Genomic DNA, 18,889 nt, shown 5'->3' on the forward strand with positions numbered 1-18,889 from the left:
TCAAATAGTAACTTGCATACACTTGCTGGATAAGATTATAGCAGAAGCCTTGCAAGATATACCTGACAGGGGCATAAACCAGCAGTAAACATATGAGATCATCAAGCAGACGTATCTAACTACATTGCAAGCTAAATATAACTACCTGGATATCGTAGCTAGTCTCCTTCTGCTGTATTAATCTTGCTATTGATTGACTGGCCAGTTGTTCGCTGGCTGTATCCTGCTGGCTAGCTAGCTAACGTTGGTTAACCATGCTAACTGACAGGTTTGCAAGCATCAACGTTTACGGTTAGCTAGCTAAGAGTAATGTTACATCTTGAAAATGATTGAAACTAGCGCCTTCGTTAGGCTCAATAAGCACACATTCGATTCATAGTTAATATGTAAAGTAGATTAATAAGATTTTTTAATAAAGCTCGCTTTAACTTACCAGTTAACTTGTAAAGTAACTTCACCCATATTTTACCTTCAACAATACTAGCCAGCTAGCTAGTCTACTGCAGCTAACGCTAGCTAGCTAGCAGTGCTGCAGCATAACGTTCAACGGCAAAACATTACGCAATATCTAATTGGCCGAATGAAATCGAAAACGAGTTATCTGATTGGCTGTCTCTCTCATTCAGCCATTATGATTTGCTGTGATGCACAGTGCAGTGTACATGATTGGTAGAACTTGTAGGAAATTATTCATTCGCTGCAGGGGTAGAGCAATTCAATTTAACACGCGGGAGACAAAATTGTTGTTACAACCTAACAAATATGCGATTGCTAAATTGTTATCTGCAATCAGGTTTGGGGTAAGTTACTTTCTAAATGTAATCCGTTACAGTTACTAGTTAGTTACCTGTCCAAATGATAATCAGTAACGTGATTTTGAGATTATCCAAACTCGTGAAATCGGTATGTTACTAGATCCAACAGTGCAGTAGAATATCACATAAACACAATACAAATACACAAATAATTTACAAATGAGAGAACGAGTCCAATTAACAATCCAATGAAGATAGGAGGGAGCACATGTCCGAATATAAATACGTGGTGTGTACAGACAGTATATAATTTGGAAAGAAAATTATATGTACAGTAGTAGCTATATTAGCTATTTCGAGAATACAGTATATACATACACAGCAGGGAGGGTGTGAGAGAGACATCCACATAAAGAGACGCACGTGCAATTATTTAACATTTTCTTGTCGTGAGGAAAATCCACAAGATGGAGTCACAATCATAACGATTGGGAACTATTTCACGCTGGGACGATTTTTACAAGACATGTACCCCGCACATTCAGACTAATGCCACATATGTAAGTCATTGAACGTCACCGCATGGGCTATTTTATGTACTGCTGTTTCCCCTCCCCTTGATTTAGCTAGCTAGCATAATTAGCTGTCAGGTGGTCTAGATAGCTTGCTCTCAGAGGTGTGTAGTTTTAACTTGCTTGTATAGCTAAATAAACGAATATAAAAGCTAGGTTTTAGCCAAAGTATAAACAACTTTCACATCTCCACTAGTTACTTTGACATTGTTCCAAGATGTTACAGGGCAGGTGAACTGGCAAGTAGCCAGCTAGTGATGGCTGTTCAACAATGCCTGAAGATAGAAACATAGATTGTATTTCCCTGTATTATCAGGAAATAACACTGATAAATGTTCACACTTTTACAGTGTTACTTTCATCAGCTGTTGTACCATATGATATACAGTGCCTTGCGAAAGTATTCGTCCCCCTTGAACTTTGCGACCTTTTGCCACGTTTCAGGCTTCAAACATAAACATATAAAACTGTATTTTTTTGTGAAGAATCAACAACAAGTGGGACACAATCATGAAGTGGAACAACATTTATTGGATATTTCAAACTTTTTTAACAAATCAAAAACTGAAAAATTGGGCGTGCAAAATTATTCAGCCCCTTTACTTTCAGTGCAGCAAACTCTCCAGAAGTTCAGTGAGGATCTCTGAATGATCCAATGTTGACCTAAATGACTAATGATGATAAATACAATCCACCTGTGTGTAATCAAGTCTCCGTATAAATGCACCTGCACTGTATAACAAAATAAAAAATATTTTTTAAAGAGGCATTAGAAGACAAAAAGGATCCATCAAATGCATTTGGTGTGTCATAATAGTGGTCTCTGACTTGTGGTCATATAATTGCTTAAATGGAACAAACTTAAACTTGGCCTTGGAAAGGTGTCAATGTATTTTTTTCCCGACAAACATCCTTTCTGAATTTAAAAGTAATCCAATAAGCAATCATCTAGTTTTTCAAAAGTATCTAATGTGATTACAATATTTTAGCTGGTAACGTAACTGATTATGTAACCGATGTGAAATGGCTAGCTAGTTAGCGGTGGTGCGCGCTAATAGCGTTTCAATCGGTGACGTTACTTGCTCTGAGACCTTGAAGTAGTGGTTCCCCGTACTCGGCAAGTGCCACGGCTTTTGTGGAGTGATGGGTAACGATGCTTCGTGGGTGGCAGTTGTTTATTTGTGCAGAGGGTCCCTGGTTTGAGCCCGGGTAGGGGCGAGGGTGACGGACTAAAGTTAAACTGTTACAATTAGTTAGTAAAAAATATCAGATTACATGTAACCCGTTACTCCCCAACCCAGTCTGCGATTGTAACATTGATAGCTATTATGGTAAATACTCAAATGTCTCTCAGACCCATTATCCTAGACTACATCATGTATTTGTTCGTCAACAGTTCAAATAGTGCTTGTTTTAGTCTTGCTGTAGGGGTTACGCAATGTTCAAGGAATGAATCACTAGATAAGACTAAATCAGTGGGTCTGCTGTACTACTATTGCCCAGATATCTCCATCATATTCCCTCTTTTCAACCAAGACTAGCTTTAACCTTAACCTAATCTATTCAACTGGGGACATAGAACCTTAACTCTCAGGAGAAAAATATTGATTATGAGACCACTTGGATGATTTTAACACATTTTCACATTCATTTCAAAACAATATCATTTGTATTGAAAATTCATTTTATTACACTGAGTAATAAATACATACAAAGATGCAAGTGTAACAGAGGTCAGTGTGCTGCTAACAGCTTAGCTTCCTCCACTGTCCGATTGCCCCGTACTGGGCTAGAACCAGTGATCATCTGCTTCTCAACGCACGTGACTGCCCTCCTTGTAAACGTGCAAACCGATTATTGAGCCATTACAAAAAGGTACACCTTGGATGGCTCCCATCGGCGACAATTCCAGCTAGCTGTGGAGTGAGTTTACGGTATGTTCTTAACTCCTACATAAGTAAGAGCATTTATCATTAATATCAAAAAAAGAACCTCAACATGAATGAACCATCGTATTTGGCACTTTTCTGTCCTTCACTTGCTCACCCATGTGTTAAAAGGGTCTGGAATTCAGACCAAAGTCTATCAAAAAAAGAGTTAATCTCCTAGTCTAACCCTGTACAAGCCATGCAATGTCTACAATTAAACAAAGGCCATGGTTGACCTGTACATTTGCATGCAAAAATCACTATTTGTTATAAATATGAAGACAGGAAACTGTGACCCTAAAATGGGGCATAAGAAAAAAACAAATCCTTCTAATTCTGAATTATATTCTGGTGTCCCCGCTCTCTCCCTTTCTCTAATTTTAACCTTTCAGAAACATTTTCTTGACCTTTTTAACCATCCCTCGTTTTTAATTTGTATTCCTATTTTTAGAGGATGTGCCATGCAGCAGTCTTTTACATGGTGAGTGTTGGGTGTTGGTTCTTCTGCAGGAGAGGGTAATATTTCTGTAGCTAGGACCTGGCATTTCTCTCAGTCTCTGCCAAGCACTCCCGCACCAGTCCCCTGGCATGGATGATACCTTTGGCGAAGAGGACACACACAAATTAAGTCATTCACTGACTGATAACTCTCTAACCAAGTTAGGAAGCGGACTATTGTAATAGTCTAGAATATGCAGTTTGTTTCAACACACAATATAAGTATTGTATTAGTACAGAGGTTTCCACATTACCTCGTTTTAGTCTCTCCATGGCGCTCTTGCTGCCGGCATAGGTGGGACGGATCTCCTTCCCCAGCTCCTCGATGATGGCCAGCAGCTCTGAATACTTACTCTGGGGCACCTGGTTGCCGCTGGATCCCTGCACACGGGGACAGGAGAGAGACAGATTACCAAAGGGAGATACATATGATGTAGCAATTCATTTCTAATAACGTGGCAATTTTATTTCCTGCATTGTAGAAATAGCAGATGCAATGTGGGTGTCTTTCGGTCTGTGAATTCCTGTACCTGTGAGAAGCCCAAGGAGGGCGGTGCGTAAACGTCATTCACCAGCGGCCTGTAGGACTGCAAAGTGGCCAAGTTGGCTGCAGACGGAGACTGGATGTTTCCTAGGATGTTTCCAACTGTTGGGAGACAAATACAAACACATCTAGGGTCAAATATTATATTACAGATAAGCAGATATTGTCCTCCTGTTTTATACTAAGTTAATACAAATTATACATATTGCATGTTCACATCGCCAACAATGCCCACAGTTGTCTTGGGCATGTTCTTCCCAATGCAATAAGCGTGGTCAAACACTAGATGTCCTCGAAGGGTCATAAAATAATACCCTAGCAGATCAATCAACAGCTCCGCGAGAGAATATCATGGAGGAAGCGGAAAAGGGCTGACTTAAGAAGCCAAAGTGATACATTTTTGTCACGATACCCTCCAGGACAGAATAGGACACAGAACGTGTATTATTTTCCGAAACAAGGAATTTCACACCTCTGCCCTTGTTTAGCCGATGCATATGAGGATGGGGCTTTTTTTTTTTACATTAGTAATAATGGCGGATATGAATTAGCCTAGCGCTCAGGATCTGACCCTATATATATAACTGGACAAAAACTACAGTCTTTCTGCAGGTATTCTCCGAAACCCCGGATTTAACACTCGATTTAGCGGTTGGATGGTTGGATTTTAACCGATATTTTTCCCTTACCCTGGTTCCCGGAAGTTCCTGGAATGTGCTGGTGGACATTGGGTTTGTAAGACATTCCGAGAGACATAGTAAATTAAAGAAATAAATTTGACCCGAAATTCGGTGAAGCGTCTGTCTCACTTTTTGTTTACAGCAACGGCACCCGGCAAATATGGCCGTCACTTTATATTGACACCCACAATGCACATATTCTATCACCACAATAATCAATTTGGGATAATCTGCCCTAAAATGTTTCAAACAGATTTCAGTACATTTTAAAATATTCCTAAATTTTACATTTAAAATTACTTTATGTAAATATTCACGTTGATTTCCCCCCCCTTTTTATTGAAATGCACTGCAAATCCTCCTGCTCCACAGAACACATGAGCAACTTTGTTGCCATATCTCTGGACCACGTGGAACTTACATTTTAGTCGAATTTCAAGCGTAATCGATGGACCATGCAACTATTTCATGAACTTCTTGAACATTTATTAATTCGTCTCAATTCCATTACTCCGAAAAACCAAATAGTCGAAGGTTTAAAACAATATAATTTGCCTATAAAAGCTCCTACATGTGATACTAGTGTGTGTAAAGTCTAGCCTATATAGACGCAGCCAGTTAAACTGTTCCTCAGACGGTGACTCATGCAACAGTATTGCTTTTGCTCGGCAACACCAATTGGTAGTAGACCACCACAGAACGGAAGAGGATATGAAACAGAAAACAAACTACATTTAGTAACCCGTCTTTGTCTGGGGAATGCATCCATTGTTCACACGTTCCCCTCCCAGAATGCCCCTCTACTCTAATTATTAACAGCAGACATCTCCACTACAAGGCATGTGCGCACTGGAAGACCCCCTTCTGAACTTTCTCCCGTCCTCTTGACCACGCTGTTATTTGGCCCGTGCTGACACGATGTAACGCCTCTCGCCTCTGACCGCCTCTCGAGATGACGCGGTCAGGCTTGACCATTGGTGGACCGGCAGCGGCCAAGTTCTATGCCCCAATCATAACTTTCAGCCTCATTATCTATAGGAAGTTGTGGGAAAGTACAGACACCAAGAGATGGCCTGAGCTCTAAACACAAAAAAAGTAGTGGTGACATCATTGGCACAGAGTGATGATGCTTTAACAAACATGTCTTAGGCATTTATAATATGCTTCCTTCATTAATAGCTCAAAATCCTGTTATGACTACAGAGTACATACAGCACATAACATTTAACAATAATTATATACAAATATCAGGAATAAAAATAAAAAAAAAGTGAAACTGGATTCAAACTTTCTCCTTAGATTTATTGGTCATATGCAAGAGGTAGAAATCTTGCACTCAGTTAAATCATTTAATACAGATTATTTGTACAAATCAGTCCGAAGTGCAACTCGTGCAAGGATGAAACACTGTCCAAGTGTTTAACAAACGACTATGTAAGCAAAAAACGTCTTATTTCCAGATATGACAATATACACATTGGTATACCAAAAGGAGTATCCTAAACTCAACAGGCTGACCGTCATAACTTCTTACAGCACTCCAAACCAAGAAAAGCTTTTAGAAATTCTTCAGCCCCCCCTGTGCATCATGTCTCAAGTGATGAAAAAACTGAAATCAGATGTAAAATTACCAGGGGCCAAGCAGTAATGTTACTGACTGGTGGAGAATGGAGGTTAGGTTCCAGTTCAGAATCAGTGAGGGAACAAGTGCCCAACCCCCAAAAACTCAATACCGCTAACTCCTAGGTACTTCATGGATATCTAAAGGATCAGATAGATATGAGTGAATATGCTAATGAGATCCACCTCACCCTCCAAGGTGCTATCGTTACCACATTGGATACACCTATCCAATCCACACCAGCACATACAGGAGGTAGAAAGAAGCAAGTGGTCAGTTAGGAATTCAGCAACAGACTCTTTCTTGAATACTAACTTTTACTGTAGCAGTATTAAACAGCTTGTATCGACAAACAAGATCTATGACCTTCACAGTACAGTTGTATAATACCACTCCAGGATTGTTATCTGCTGTAGTTTGCCGTAGAGTTTGACAGTACAAGATGTTGAATCTGACGCCACATATTAAAACAGCCCGTGCCCGGAAATCTTTTGAATGCAGAGGAATTAATTTAGGAAAATAAACAGGTATTTTAAACCATACACGGTCACAGTTCTTAATAGTCAAGCTGTAAAAACAACTGCAGGTTTACGGGATACACCCATGTTTGATACACTTGTTAGTCAATGAAATAACACCCTATTAGCTATATGGTGCACAACGTACAGGTAGTGCGCTATCTAGGGAATAGGGTGGCATTTTAAGACTTGAGTCATGAGGAATTACTAAAATGAGGCAAGAAAGCAGTTGATGTGTCATGCATCTCAGGTAGACCGATTAGAAAATGTCAGTTGGCTTGAAAACCAAAAAGGGTCACTAAAGCTTAACAAACCCCTGAGCACTGACCGGTCACCAGAAGAAAACAAAAACCTAGGTGACACCCACCCCAGCTTTCAGTACAGAAGGCAGTGGTAGGAACAAGTCACCAACAGAAAGCACAGGGCACATTTACACAGAGCTTAGAGGGGGAGGAAAAAAAACAGAAACACAGTCAGGCGTTATAATTATGCCTCTCTTCTCCACTGACATGCGTCCTCTCCCCCCTTTATCACCACAGCCTCTTCTAAATCTTCAGCTCTGAATCTCAGAGGAATAATAGTAGTCAAGCCAACTCCTCAAGCGAGACAGTCTTCTTTGGACATAAACCCTTAAATCTTAACACTGCCACCGCGGTTAAGCTACAGGGAGAACCACAACTCAGCACTCGCAGCACCTCAGGAGGAACGGAGAAGGGGGGTGGGGGTAGTGCTGCTGCTGTCGTGCCACAGTGCGGAGGTGGAGATCCAGATAGAAATATGGTCGTATCCCATCAGGTCGGGCCAAGAACCCAGGGCTTAGAGGCAGAGATGGGGTCGGAGCCCATCAGGTCGGACTGGGTGATGAACCCATGCTATGTGTTGTGTACGTGGCTGAGGCTCTGAGGGTGCAGCTGCTGCCACTTCTGCTGCTGCTGAACAGCCAGTTGCTGAGACTGGTCAGATGACGACAGGATGTTGGTCAGAGGAGAGACGCAGTTCGCTGGAATGATCAGGCCTGGACACAAGAGACAGAAAGATATAACCACATTCGCTAGCGTCCACATAGTTCAACCTCATTTTAACGGTTCATTTAAAATTTCACTTGTTGGGGAGCAGCTTATACTTTGGTAGATCACATTAAAGGGAACATTTTCAAAAGCGCAAAATAAAATATTCTGCCCAAAACTCTTCAAAGACTTCCAGCATCAACTTACCCACGATCCTCTGCCCGTCCTCTGTTCTGAGGCGGACGATTTGCATCTTGACATTAGTTCCGCTGACGGAGGCCAGGACCCCCTCCACCTTGGTCCACACGCTGAGCACAGAGCCACACAACACATAGTACGTCCTGCAGCGCAGACCCACCTCACATTGCAGACCCACTGACGCCTTCTTACAGTTACCACGCCTGGAGGGAGGAGAAAGGGTTTATAAACACACGATTCACCTCTTTCTTGACTAGTTCATACCACTATACTAGTAAAAGCTTAAAGCCGGATAGTGAACTTGACTCTGCCAAAACCACCACTACAACTCCAGTCATTGGAGAAACAGCACCTACCAGTATGCATGAGCGCAGATCTCAGCTGAAGACTTGTACTGGTCAATCCAGTGCTGTTTGGCATCATCTGAGAGCACCTTTTTACACTTCTTCTTGATGTCAGCATAGGCTTCCAGTTTAAGCTGTTTTCCCGTATTAGGTCTATAGACCAGGAACAGCCTCTTCTTACTGTTCACCTCCTGCACCAAGATGGCCGTCTTCTTGTTGTTCCTTATCTAGGAATCAGCCAAATACAGCAGTGTTACAACTAGAGTTTTTTTGTTTTACAATGTTCTTAGATACATTTTATGGCACAAAACAAATATACAAATGTAAGCAAGGTTTGAAATGATTATGCTTTCGTCAAATATTATATTAGTTTGGGCTTCTTGCATCCAATTCGCAGTCTACAATTTGTATTTATTTTTTGTAATTCTTACCCCCTTTTCTCTCCAATTTCGTGATTACGATCTTGTCTCATCGCTGCAATGCCCCAACATGCTCGAGAAAGGCGAAGGTCGAGTCATGCGTCCTCCGCAACATGACCCGCCAAGCTGCGCTTCTTAACACCCGCCCGCTTAACCCAGAAGCAAGCTGCACCAATGTGTCGGAGGAAACACCATTCACCTGACGACCGATGTCAGCCTGCAGGCGCTCGGCACGCCACAAGGAGTTGCTAGAGCACAATGAGCCAAGTAAAGCGCGCCGCACCCCCCCGGCCAAACCCTTACCTAACCCGGGCGACACTGGGCCAATTGTGTGCCGCCCTATGGGACTCGCAGTCACAGATGGTTGTGTGGGATCGGACCCAAGTCTGTAGTGCCGCCGCAACACTGCGATGCAGTGCTTTAGACTGCTGAGGCACTCAGGAAGCCCTACAAATTTCAAATGACGTTCCGGCCACCTGACCAGCAGTTCAAGAAAAAAAAAATCTTCCCGTGGCTGAATCTAGTTGATGATCCCCGATGTATGTAGAGTTTGCCAAACTCAGTTGAGAAGACATGAAATTCTTGTTGGTCTTTTGGTACCTGTACATAGAAGCCATCATCTGGTCCACTCTGCTCGGCCCAGGCATGGGTGGCATCCTCCCAGGACATGCCTCTCTCCACACTCACCTGACAGACAATAGAGAATATTTACAACATGGAAAATGGCTACCAGTCCATTGGTGATATAAGATAAGAATTCCAGGTTAAACCAGTTTCTGTTGTCGCCTAGTGGGAAAAACACCAGTCAGTCGTACCGTGTAGAGCTCCACATGTCCTGAGGTGGAGTAGCCTGGGGTCAGGAACTTCTTGGCTTCAATCTTCTTTACCTTCTCATCCCCAGAACCCAGGTCTACAAGACAAGATAAACACCATTCTAATCAGTTGTATAATACTGCAGGTGTCATTCCCAGTAGAGTCCATCATTCATCTGATTTAACAGAAGAAAAAATGTTCCTCTCCAGTCTTACCCAGGATGCCCATGTCGTAGCGTCCGTTCTTCTTGGCGTTCTGTATGACAGCTGCCAGAGTGTCAGAGAAGTACTGGAACAGGGCGTTCTGCTCCTGCACTGCCATCCCTAGGATACGGTTCAGGAACTTCCCTATGTTGTTGTAGTCTGGGAAGAAGAGAGAAAGTGTTATGTACAGCAAGAAGCATACAATCTTAGCCTTGTCAGATTACAATAGGAAGTCTTAAAGTTCGAGCCAGTCTCACCTTTGTCCAGAGACAGAATCCCTGATCGGTCCTCCACATTGATCAGACCCACTCCGATCAACCCATGACGGATCTCTGCCAGAGAACAGGATGAAGACCAGATCACGTCAGATGAAAGTAAGACCACAGCCACACACCAGAAAGGTTAAGTCAGTTTTTGGGCTGAGTCATTCAAGTGTGGATAATAGACGCTAAGAAAGAATCCCCAGTATCAAGCAGGAGAATGCAAATTCCCCTGGCTCAAAATAGGGATGGGCAATTCCACAATAACAGAATGATGCAGACTCAGCATCAAGGACTACCTTTAACAATTTCCACTGGAAAAACATACAAAAAGAAATGCACTTTAAGTAGTGTTGTCACGATACGAACGTTTGACTATTGATATGATACCAGGCCAAGTATCACGATACCCGAGTTGTATCGCGATTCCCCGGACGCTTGTTCCCATTTTTTCAACGTTATGTGCATTTGCCACACAAAAATCCTGTCACTGATAGTCACACAATACAACACATATTGAATTAACTTCACACTGTATAATAGAATACTGCAAAGAATTGCTGATTTGCTCATATTTGCAAAGGCCTACCTGTGATTTGGCTGGAGGATTATACATAATGGTCTGCATCTCATTGTGGCAACAAAGGGAAAACACTGCATGAGCCCTTCTTTACTCTTCAGTTGACAGACACTCAGTCTCCCTCTCTCACCCAAATGTCAAAAGTCACCAAAACAGAATTTAAGGCGCACCAGAAATACACAGAACAAAAACGCAACAATTTCAAAGATTTTAGTGAGTTACAGCGCATATTCGGAAAACCAGTCAATTGAAATAAATTCATTAGAACCTAAATCTATGGATTTCACATGACTGGGAATACAGATATGCATCTGTTGCTCACAGATACATAAAAGTAGTGGCATGGATCAGAAAAATCAAGTCAGTATCTGGTGTGACCACCATCTGCCTCATGCAGCACGACATTTCCTTCGCATAGTTGATTAGGGTGTTGATTGTGGCCTATGGAATGTTATCCCACTCTTCAATAGCTGTGCGAAGTTGCTGGATACTGGAACACGCAGTCATAGACATTGACCCAGAGCATCCAAAACATGCTCAACTGATGATATATTTGGTGAGTATGCAGGCCACGGAAGAACTGGTACATTTCCAGCTTCCAGGAATTGTGTACAGATCCTTTGCAACATGGGGCCGTGCATTATGTGCCAACATGGTGATTGCAACGGCACGACAATGGGCCTCAAGATCTCGTCATGGTATCTCTGTGCAATAAAATTGCCATCCAAAAAATGCAATTGTGTTCATTGTCTGTAGCTTATGCCTGCCCCATGGTGGCAGTGGGGCTCTCTGTTCACAACGTTGACGTCAGCAAACCACTCGCCCACACATGCTGTCTGCCATCTGCCCGGTATAGTTTAAACTGGGACACATCCTCAAAGAGCACAAACTGGAGAAGGTGAGAATTTTCCCTCTGAAGTCGGTTACGACGCCGAACTGCAGTCAGACGACGAGCAGGCAGATGAGCTTCCCTGATTTGGTTTGACAGTTTTTGCATAAATTATTTTGTTGTGCAAACTGACAGTTTCATAATCTGTGCGGGTGGCTGGTCTCAGAAAATCCAGCAGGTGAAGAAGCCAGATGTGAAGCTCCTGGGCTGGTGTGGTTACATGTGGTCTACAGTTGAGGCCGGTTGGACGCACTGCCAAATTCTCTAAAATGACTTGAGGCGGCTGATAGAGAAATTAGCATTAAATTATCTGGCAACAGCTCCGGTGGACATTCCTGCCAATTGTACGCTCCCTCAACTGGAGACCTCTGTAGCATTGCGTTGTGTGATAAAACCGCACATTTTAGAGTGGCTTTTTATTGTCCCCAACACAGGTGCACCTGTGTAATGACCATACTGTTTAATCAGCTTCTTGGATGGATTATTTTGGTAAAGGAAAAATCATCACTAAACAAAATTGGGATCTTTTATTGCAGTTGATGGAAATTTTTGTAAAAAAATAAACACTTTACATGGTGCACTTATATTTTTGGTCAGTGTAGTTTAGGCTTACATTAGGCCTATACTAATCCTACCTTTGAAACACATCTCATGACTAGCAGACCCTTCTTTATTCCTGTGCAAATCAAATTTGCCTAGACCTACTGTCAAGTAAGCAGATTGTTTGCTATCTAGCCAACATGACTGAATTGTCTATCAAACCAGTAATTAACGACCTGGGATTAGTTGAACTGCCCGCGATATAAAATGCAGGCGAAATCACACAGGAAGAACAAAAAAAGGTAGGTGCGGTATATGGGTAATATTTCTTCTACAGACATGCTTGTAACTTTACTATAAAGCTGCAAGCATGTCTGTCGCGACCCTGTGCTATATTTTTCCTCTCGGTCACTCAGGCTGCGTGACAGCAAACTTGCAAAGCATACTCAGACTGGCCTATGTGATTGGTTATACCAGGTGATGAAATTATACAAATGTATCAACTTAGATCACTCTGCATGCTGCACCAATCTATCAAATGCACATGTATCCCAACCCGCCATCACAGCCAAATTACAGTACCAGTCAAAAGTTGACACCTACTCATTCAAGGGTTTTTCTTTATTTGACTTTTCTACATTGTAGAATAATAAAGACATCAAAACTTTGAAATAAGACATGGAATACAGAAGCGCAAACCAGAAGGGATAGCATATCACTGCAGAATGCTGTGGTCGCCAAACTGGTTAAGTGTGCCTTGAATTATAAATAAATTCAGACTGTCACCAGTATAGCACTTCCACAGCATCATACCTCCTCCATGCGTCACGGTGGGAAACACACATGTGGAGATCATACGTTCACCTTCTCTGGGTCTCACAAAGACATGGCGGTTGGAACCAAAAATCTCAAATTTGGACTCATCAGTCCAAAAGGCCAGATTTACACTGGTCTAATGTCCATTGTTCGTGTTTCTTAGCCCAAGCAAGTCTTCTTATTGGCATCCTTTAGTGGTTTCTTTGCAGCAAGTCGACCATGAAGGCCTGATTCAGAGTCTCCTCTGAACAGTTGATGTTGAGATGTCTTGTTACTTGAACTCTGTGAAACATTTATTTGGGCTGCAATCTGAGGTGCAGTTTACTCTAATGAACTTATCCTCTGCTGCAGAGGTAACTCTGGGTCTTTCTTACTTGTGGCGGTCCTCATGAGAGCCAGTTTCATCATAGTGCTTGATGCTTTTTGCGACTGCACTTGAAGAAACTTTCAAAGTTGTTGATATTTTCCGGATTGACTGACCTACGTGTCTTAAAGTAATGATGGACTGTCGTTTCTCTTTGCTTATTTGAGCTGTTCTTGCCATAATATGGACATGGTCTTTTACCAAATAGGGCTATCTTCTGTATACCACCCCTACCTTGTCACAACACAAGTGATTGGCTCAAACACCATTAAGGAAAGAAATTCCACAAATTTAACAAGGCACACTTGTTAATTGAAATGCATTCAAGGTAACTACCTCATGAAACTGGTTGAGAGAATGCCAAGAGTGTGCAAAGCTGTCATCAAGGCCAAGGGTGGCTACTTTGAAGAAACTTAAGTATAAAATATAAAGTTTGTTGAACACTTCTTTGGTTACTACATGATTTCATGTGTTATTTCATAGTTTTGATGTCTTCACTATTATTCTACAATGTAAAACAGAAAAAAAAACTAGAATGAGTAGGTGTCCAAACTTTTGACTGGTACTGTATATTTTAAAGACTGATGGAGGAATAGATGCACAAGAAGTGCAGACAAAGAGAAACAGGTGAGTGATGGCTGGCTCATTACACAGGAGATGTGCATGAACTTGAAATACATTATTGGACTTGCGCATACAAGAGACTGGATGCTGTTGCTTAAAATGTATAAACAAAAAAATGGACTACATAAACCTTAATATAACCGGTGGTAGTATCATATGAAACGGTACTACGGTATTCTAAAATGTTGTTATCATAATGTTTCGGTACTGTGATATGTGGCATCTGTAGACAAAGGTCTCTCAATGCAATATTTTCCAGACTAGGTAGCTATTGTCCAATAAACATTCACGTGGGCGTGTTCTGACAAATAATGCATATAAAACAGTCAGGGATATTCGTATTGTAACAAAACTTGGTTGCAAACATGTTGCAAACACTGTCAAGACTACATATGCAAGAACATTCATATCGACCAGAGTGGCGCTATAACAGGCACGTGTTTATGTCTCGTGATCTGTTTGACTCAGAGAAATATAATTTGGCACACATGCTCAGGGATATGAGTCTAGCTAACCCATGCAATCTCAGACATTGGCCTGACTTTGACTAAAACTTGGGTGAATGACGCATCTTGCCATAGAGATCCTTCAATTACAATTTTTTTCTGATTGCCCCAAGGCTGCATCATTAGTGAGGGACAGCATTTTTACTGTTGCCTTGTTCAACTTGGCAATTATTGGGTTTTGTTTGGTAAACATTTTAAAGTTAACATCTGAGCCTTAGCATCATTCTGTTACCAAGGAATTGCCCGGACATAAATCCTATGACTGTATTACAAGATCTGTCCAGACACACCTTTGTAGAAATCCCCTTCGAAGTCCGAAGGAGGATTCACTAACGGAGAGTCCAGGTTGACAATAGACTTCATCACGATCTCCAGTGCATTTCTGCCATACTGTGGAGTGGAGCAGAAAGTTAGAAATTGAACCCTACACACACACACACACACACACACACACACACACGTGTTCCTATGTGGTGTATCTACTTACTTTGTTGTCAAAGTTGAACCTGCTGAGATCCCTTGTCTCTGTTGCTCTTCTGTCTCCATGCGTGAGGGCACCCTGTGGAATACACAGATCACATGTAGCGTCAGCAGCCAAACTTCAAGAATTCAAACAAGGGGGATAATATCCATATTTTCAACTGGTCAGCTCAATTGAACCACTGACAGGACAGGTTCTTACCAGGCTCTCCAGTCTCTTGGCCACAATGGAGGCAAACCTCTGTTCCCCAGCCAGCTCAGAGATGAGGAACACGTACTCTGGAGCTGTCACCTGGTTAGACCTGTGGGTCCTCCCTGCGAGAGAGAGGGAACGAGATGTCAGACAATGGTAGCATTGAGCATAACACACATTTCATTCATTCTAAATACCTACTAGTCCCATAGTAACAGAGTGGAGACCCCCAGACATGCCAGGTAAATTAAGTAAAATAAGCAACATTATTGAGAGGCAAGTAAATCCCACAAGACTAGAGTGAAGACATTTTTATTTCTATAGCATTTTTCACAAAAAAATCTGTGCTTCAGATTGTATGCGAGTAATGAAACTACAGCAAGAGAAAGATTTCTCACCAAACTGCTGTATGGCTCTGTCTGCACTCCAGGGCAGCTCCAGGGTCATGTGGACCCTCCTCCTCTGGTTCTTCACCCGCCGGTCAGCCTGCAGGGAGATACCGGAGCTAGCCGCCTCCGAGATGATGGCTATGTTCTGGAGAGAACAAGGTTAGGAATGGTTCTGTGCTAATTGTTTGTGAACAATATATTCAACTGATGCTATACATTTGTGACTCAAACAAGGAGACTGCGCCACAACCTACATTTCTCAAGTCGTTGTGCTTGTACCCCTCGCCTAAGACAGAATCATGGTGTATTACTTTTCCCTCCTCTCAGGTAGCCAAACGTATAGAGAAGTTGACTCTGGTCTCTACCTCTTATAGTAGTACGGCGTCCCTGGAGCAAATTAGGGTTAGGTGCCTTGCCCAAGGGCAGAGATTGTTCACCAGTAATTGAAAGGTGAATGGTAAAAAAAACCCAGAGCAAACAAGGTAAAAAAATATTTTTTGAAATCTGCCAATGTGCCCTTGAGCAAGGCACTTAACCCTAATTTGCTACAGGGGCGCCATACTACTATGGCTGACCCTGTAAAACACCACATTTCACTGCACCTACACGTTGTGACAATTAAAAATGTGTTTCTCCCATTTCTCTCCCAGTCCTCCCTTACTTTCTCTCCGTCCATGAACCTCTGTTTCTCTGTGAGGTTGAGGATCTCCACAGGAACATCCAATTCAGAGCGGGACTCGTAAGAGATGCTGCCGTCGTCGTTACTGACCACCCGTCCTTTACGGCCTGTCATCTGGAATACAGCAGAGACAATGTGGGAACAAAACAAAAAAGGATAAAAAGAGACGTAAACATAGTGAAAAAGGTCCAAATGTTGCTACCTACATTCTGGTTAGCGTTGTGAAGCATAAACAAAATAAAAATGGAACACGTTGACACACACCAAAAGCTGGGACTCAGATCTTGAGGATATATTATTTGCCTGCCTGTGACCTACTGTTATTCATCACCAGCCCCAAGCGTCAACATTTCTATTTTATACAACGTTTACACCAAACATCTTACAGGGTAAGCTTCTATTTGGACTGTGTTGGAGCTAATGCTACATGGGGCGTATCAAATTAATCCTTACTAGCCTATTGCCAATGTCATCTGATGATGTAGGACTTAATGGCAACATCGATTGACTATCTTTGCGCATCAAAAATATGACGTTGTCTGCTTTCGCGCTGTAGGCATCTATTACACAGGGGATTGGCTACTATGGCACCTTGACAGTCTTGTAGCCAATGATAAACTTGCCAGGGATATTCCGTTGACCTGGGTGGGACAAAGCAAGGACTAGAACATTTTACGTGCAATGCAAACTATTGCTACCTGGCTCAGAGACGAGACCCACCCAGCACGCTACATTGTAAACTGATTTCATCCTTTAGCATACTGGATTCACTTAAGACTTTTTATAGCCAATTTACTATATGCATTTATTTTTTAGAAGTCGTCTGCTTTTTGTGCTTTGGATTTAGTTTACATAGGCCCATGTAACAAGTCATTTCAATGTTAGACAACTACTTTGGAATTATATATTTTTCATAGTAGTTCACCATTTGCTGTTCTAACTTTAATCCTTGTAACTTGAGGGGCCACTTAACTCATGGCCATTTGTGGTTCGCACCTCTGCCTTGGTCTCCAAAGTGTTTGTTAGCATCGTTTGTGTGCTTCACACCTATGTGAGTCGCTTGGGGTTAGTTTTTTTTTGTTTAAAGTAGTCGTTTTGTAAATTTAGTCAACTGTAATTCTGTGTGTCTTACAACAATACAGCCCTTTATTTTATTCACCACAGAGCGGAGGATGCAGAGGATTTGGATGACGACATTTGGGAGCCACCCCTTCCCAGCGAGCGCCCCCTGCCGGTCAAGGTCTTCATCCCCCCCACTGCCATGTCAATCACCCTGTCTGATGGTTCTACAGCCACTTTTCATAGACCTCTTGAAAAAGTTAATAGGGGCTTGTGGCACCATTCATCCTAACAGAATCGATTTCCCAAAGACCAAGGTAAACGACATGACAAAGACAGTGGAGAGGGGGACCATACGTTGGATCAATACTAACAAACAGCTTTTTGTGAAATTGAAGGACACTAGGGAAGTAACCATGCTCACCTCACAGCATAAGGCATTCAATAACGATCATGTCTCAAGGAGGGTGAAAATTGCCAATGGGGCACGGGTGAGGACGAATGTCCCTATTCCTGTGAAGGACTACAATGCCAGCATGGGGGGTGTCAACCTATCTGATGCTCAGATGAAGGCTACTACCAGGTCCTCTAAGACCAGAAAGTGTGTTAAAACTTTATTTTTACCACAAGAGTGTACAAAGCTGTCATGAAGACAAAGGCGGGCTACTTGGAAGAATGTGTAATAGCACTGAAATTATCTAATTTACAGACATATGCCACTTTGGAGAGGTTTAGGGACACTTGGAAATGTCCCGTGACCACACCTGACTTACTAAAACATCTGCCCATTTCTAGTTCGGTTTATCAATCCCATTTTTTCTCCCTGCCATTGTTCACATGTTGTGGAAGCCATCCGATATGTATCCAGCTCTATAATTCACTTATAGAATGTCAATGAAAGATGAAATATGAAGCACACAAACTTTATCTTGTGTATTCTGAACTATAACCCTATCTATCTTCTGATCATTTACTCAATCTCCCAGATGTCTTCCTTCCAAATACACCATGTTTTTGCATGTCAGAATCATGTAATTACACAGGAATAGCAGTTAGTTTTGGGTATGTCAATTGAGGCGAAAATCTATATTTTGCCATTAAATCTAAGAGGTCAACCCGTTTACCTCAGCCACATTGTCCGGTCCTCCCAGCTCGTCTATGAGTTCATCCAGAGTGTTGGGGGGTAGATCCTGAGCCAGCTTCTCCAGCTGGTCCAACAGATCTCTCTTCATCTGCTGAGCATCTTCCACAGCATCCTGACTGGTCATACAGCTGTCATCTGCCTCTACCTTGGCTGATGGAGGGATTAGAGGGAGAGAAGGTTAAAAAGTGTTGAATATCTTCATCTGCTCATCCTGGACTGGTTATACAATCCTAACTCATGCTTTGGAAAATACATAGATGGCAAAA

The 18,889-nt window shown here is 42.2% G+C and overlaps 3 protein-coding genes across 12 annotated transcripts in view; all 3 read right to left on the reverse strand.

Moving 5' to 3' along the window:
• Positions 1 to 558, reverse strand: part of LOC109868294 (M-phase phosphoprotein 9-like) — a 30,810-nt gene extending 30,252 nt beyond the window's left edge. For both annotated transcript variants that reach the window (XM_020457747.2, XM_020457746.2), the window contains exon 1: positions 434 to 558. The gene's annotated coding sequence lies outside the window, so the exon portion shown is untranslated. The remainder of the gene's footprint in view (positions 1 to 433) is intronic.
• Positions 559 to 2,993: 2,435 nt separating this feature from the next.
• Positions 2,994 to 5,141, reverse strand: LOC109868723 (cyclin-dependent kinase 2-associated protein 1-like). The gene is made up of 4 exons (XM_020458448.2): positions 4,987 to 5,141; positions 4,284 to 4,399; positions 4,008 to 4,134; positions 2,994 to 3,854 (listed from the first exon to the last, which is right to left on the reverse strand). The coding sequence occupies exons 1-4, from the start codon at positions 5,051 to 5,053 to the stop codon at positions 3,787 to 3,789; spliced, it is 378 nt and encodes a 125-aa protein (XP_020314037.1). The 5' UTR covers positions 5,054 to 5,141; the 3' UTR covers positions 2,994 to 3,786.
• Positions 5,142 to 6,258: 1,117 nt separating this feature from the next.
• Positions 6,259 to 18,889, reverse strand: part of sbno1 (strawberry notch homolog 1 (Drosophila)) — a 29,107-nt gene continuing 16,476 nt past the window's right edge. For all 9 annotated transcript variants that reach the window (XM_031802373.1, XM_020458365.2, XM_020458363.2 and 6 more), the window contains 13 exons: positions 18,604 to 18,773; positions 16,403 to 16,534; positions 15,751 to 15,886; positions 15,362 to 15,474; positions 15,167 to 15,238; positions 14,970 to 15,069; positions 10,358 to 10,432; positions 10,113 to 10,259; positions 9,900 to 9,994; positions 9,685 to 9,771; positions 8,678 to 8,892; positions 8,331 to 8,524; positions 6,259 to 8,131 (listed from right to left, as the gene is read on the reverse strand). In XM_031802373.1, coding sequence (XP_031658233.1) covers positions 7,989 to 8,131; positions 8,331 to 8,524; positions 8,678 to 8,892; positions 9,685 to 9,771; positions 9,900 to 9,994; positions 10,113 to 10,259; positions 10,358 to 10,432; positions 14,970 to 15,069; positions 15,167 to 15,238; positions 15,362 to 15,474; positions 15,751 to 15,886; positions 16,403 to 16,534; positions 18,604 to 18,773 — 1,679 coding nt within the window. In that variant the 3' untranslated portion in view covers positions 6,259 to 7,988. The remainder of the gene's footprint in view (positions 8,132 to 8,330; positions 8,525 to 8,677; positions 8,893 to 9,684; positions 9,772 to 9,899; positions 9,995 to 10,112; positions 10,260 to 10,357; positions 10,433 to 14,969; positions 15,070 to 15,166; positions 15,239 to 15,361; positions 15,475 to 15,750; positions 15,887 to 16,402; positions 16,535 to 18,603; positions 18,774 to 18,889) is intronic.

Source organism: Oncorhynchus kisutch, linkage group LG23 (genome assembly GCF_002021735.2).
Source record: "Oncorhynchus kisutch isolate 150728-3 linkage group LG23, Okis_V2, whole genome shotgun sequence".
In the NCBI taxonomy this organism is placed as follows: domain Eukaryota; kingdom Metazoa; phylum Chordata; class Actinopteri; order Salmoniformes; family Salmonidae; genus Oncorhynchus; species Oncorhynchus kisutch.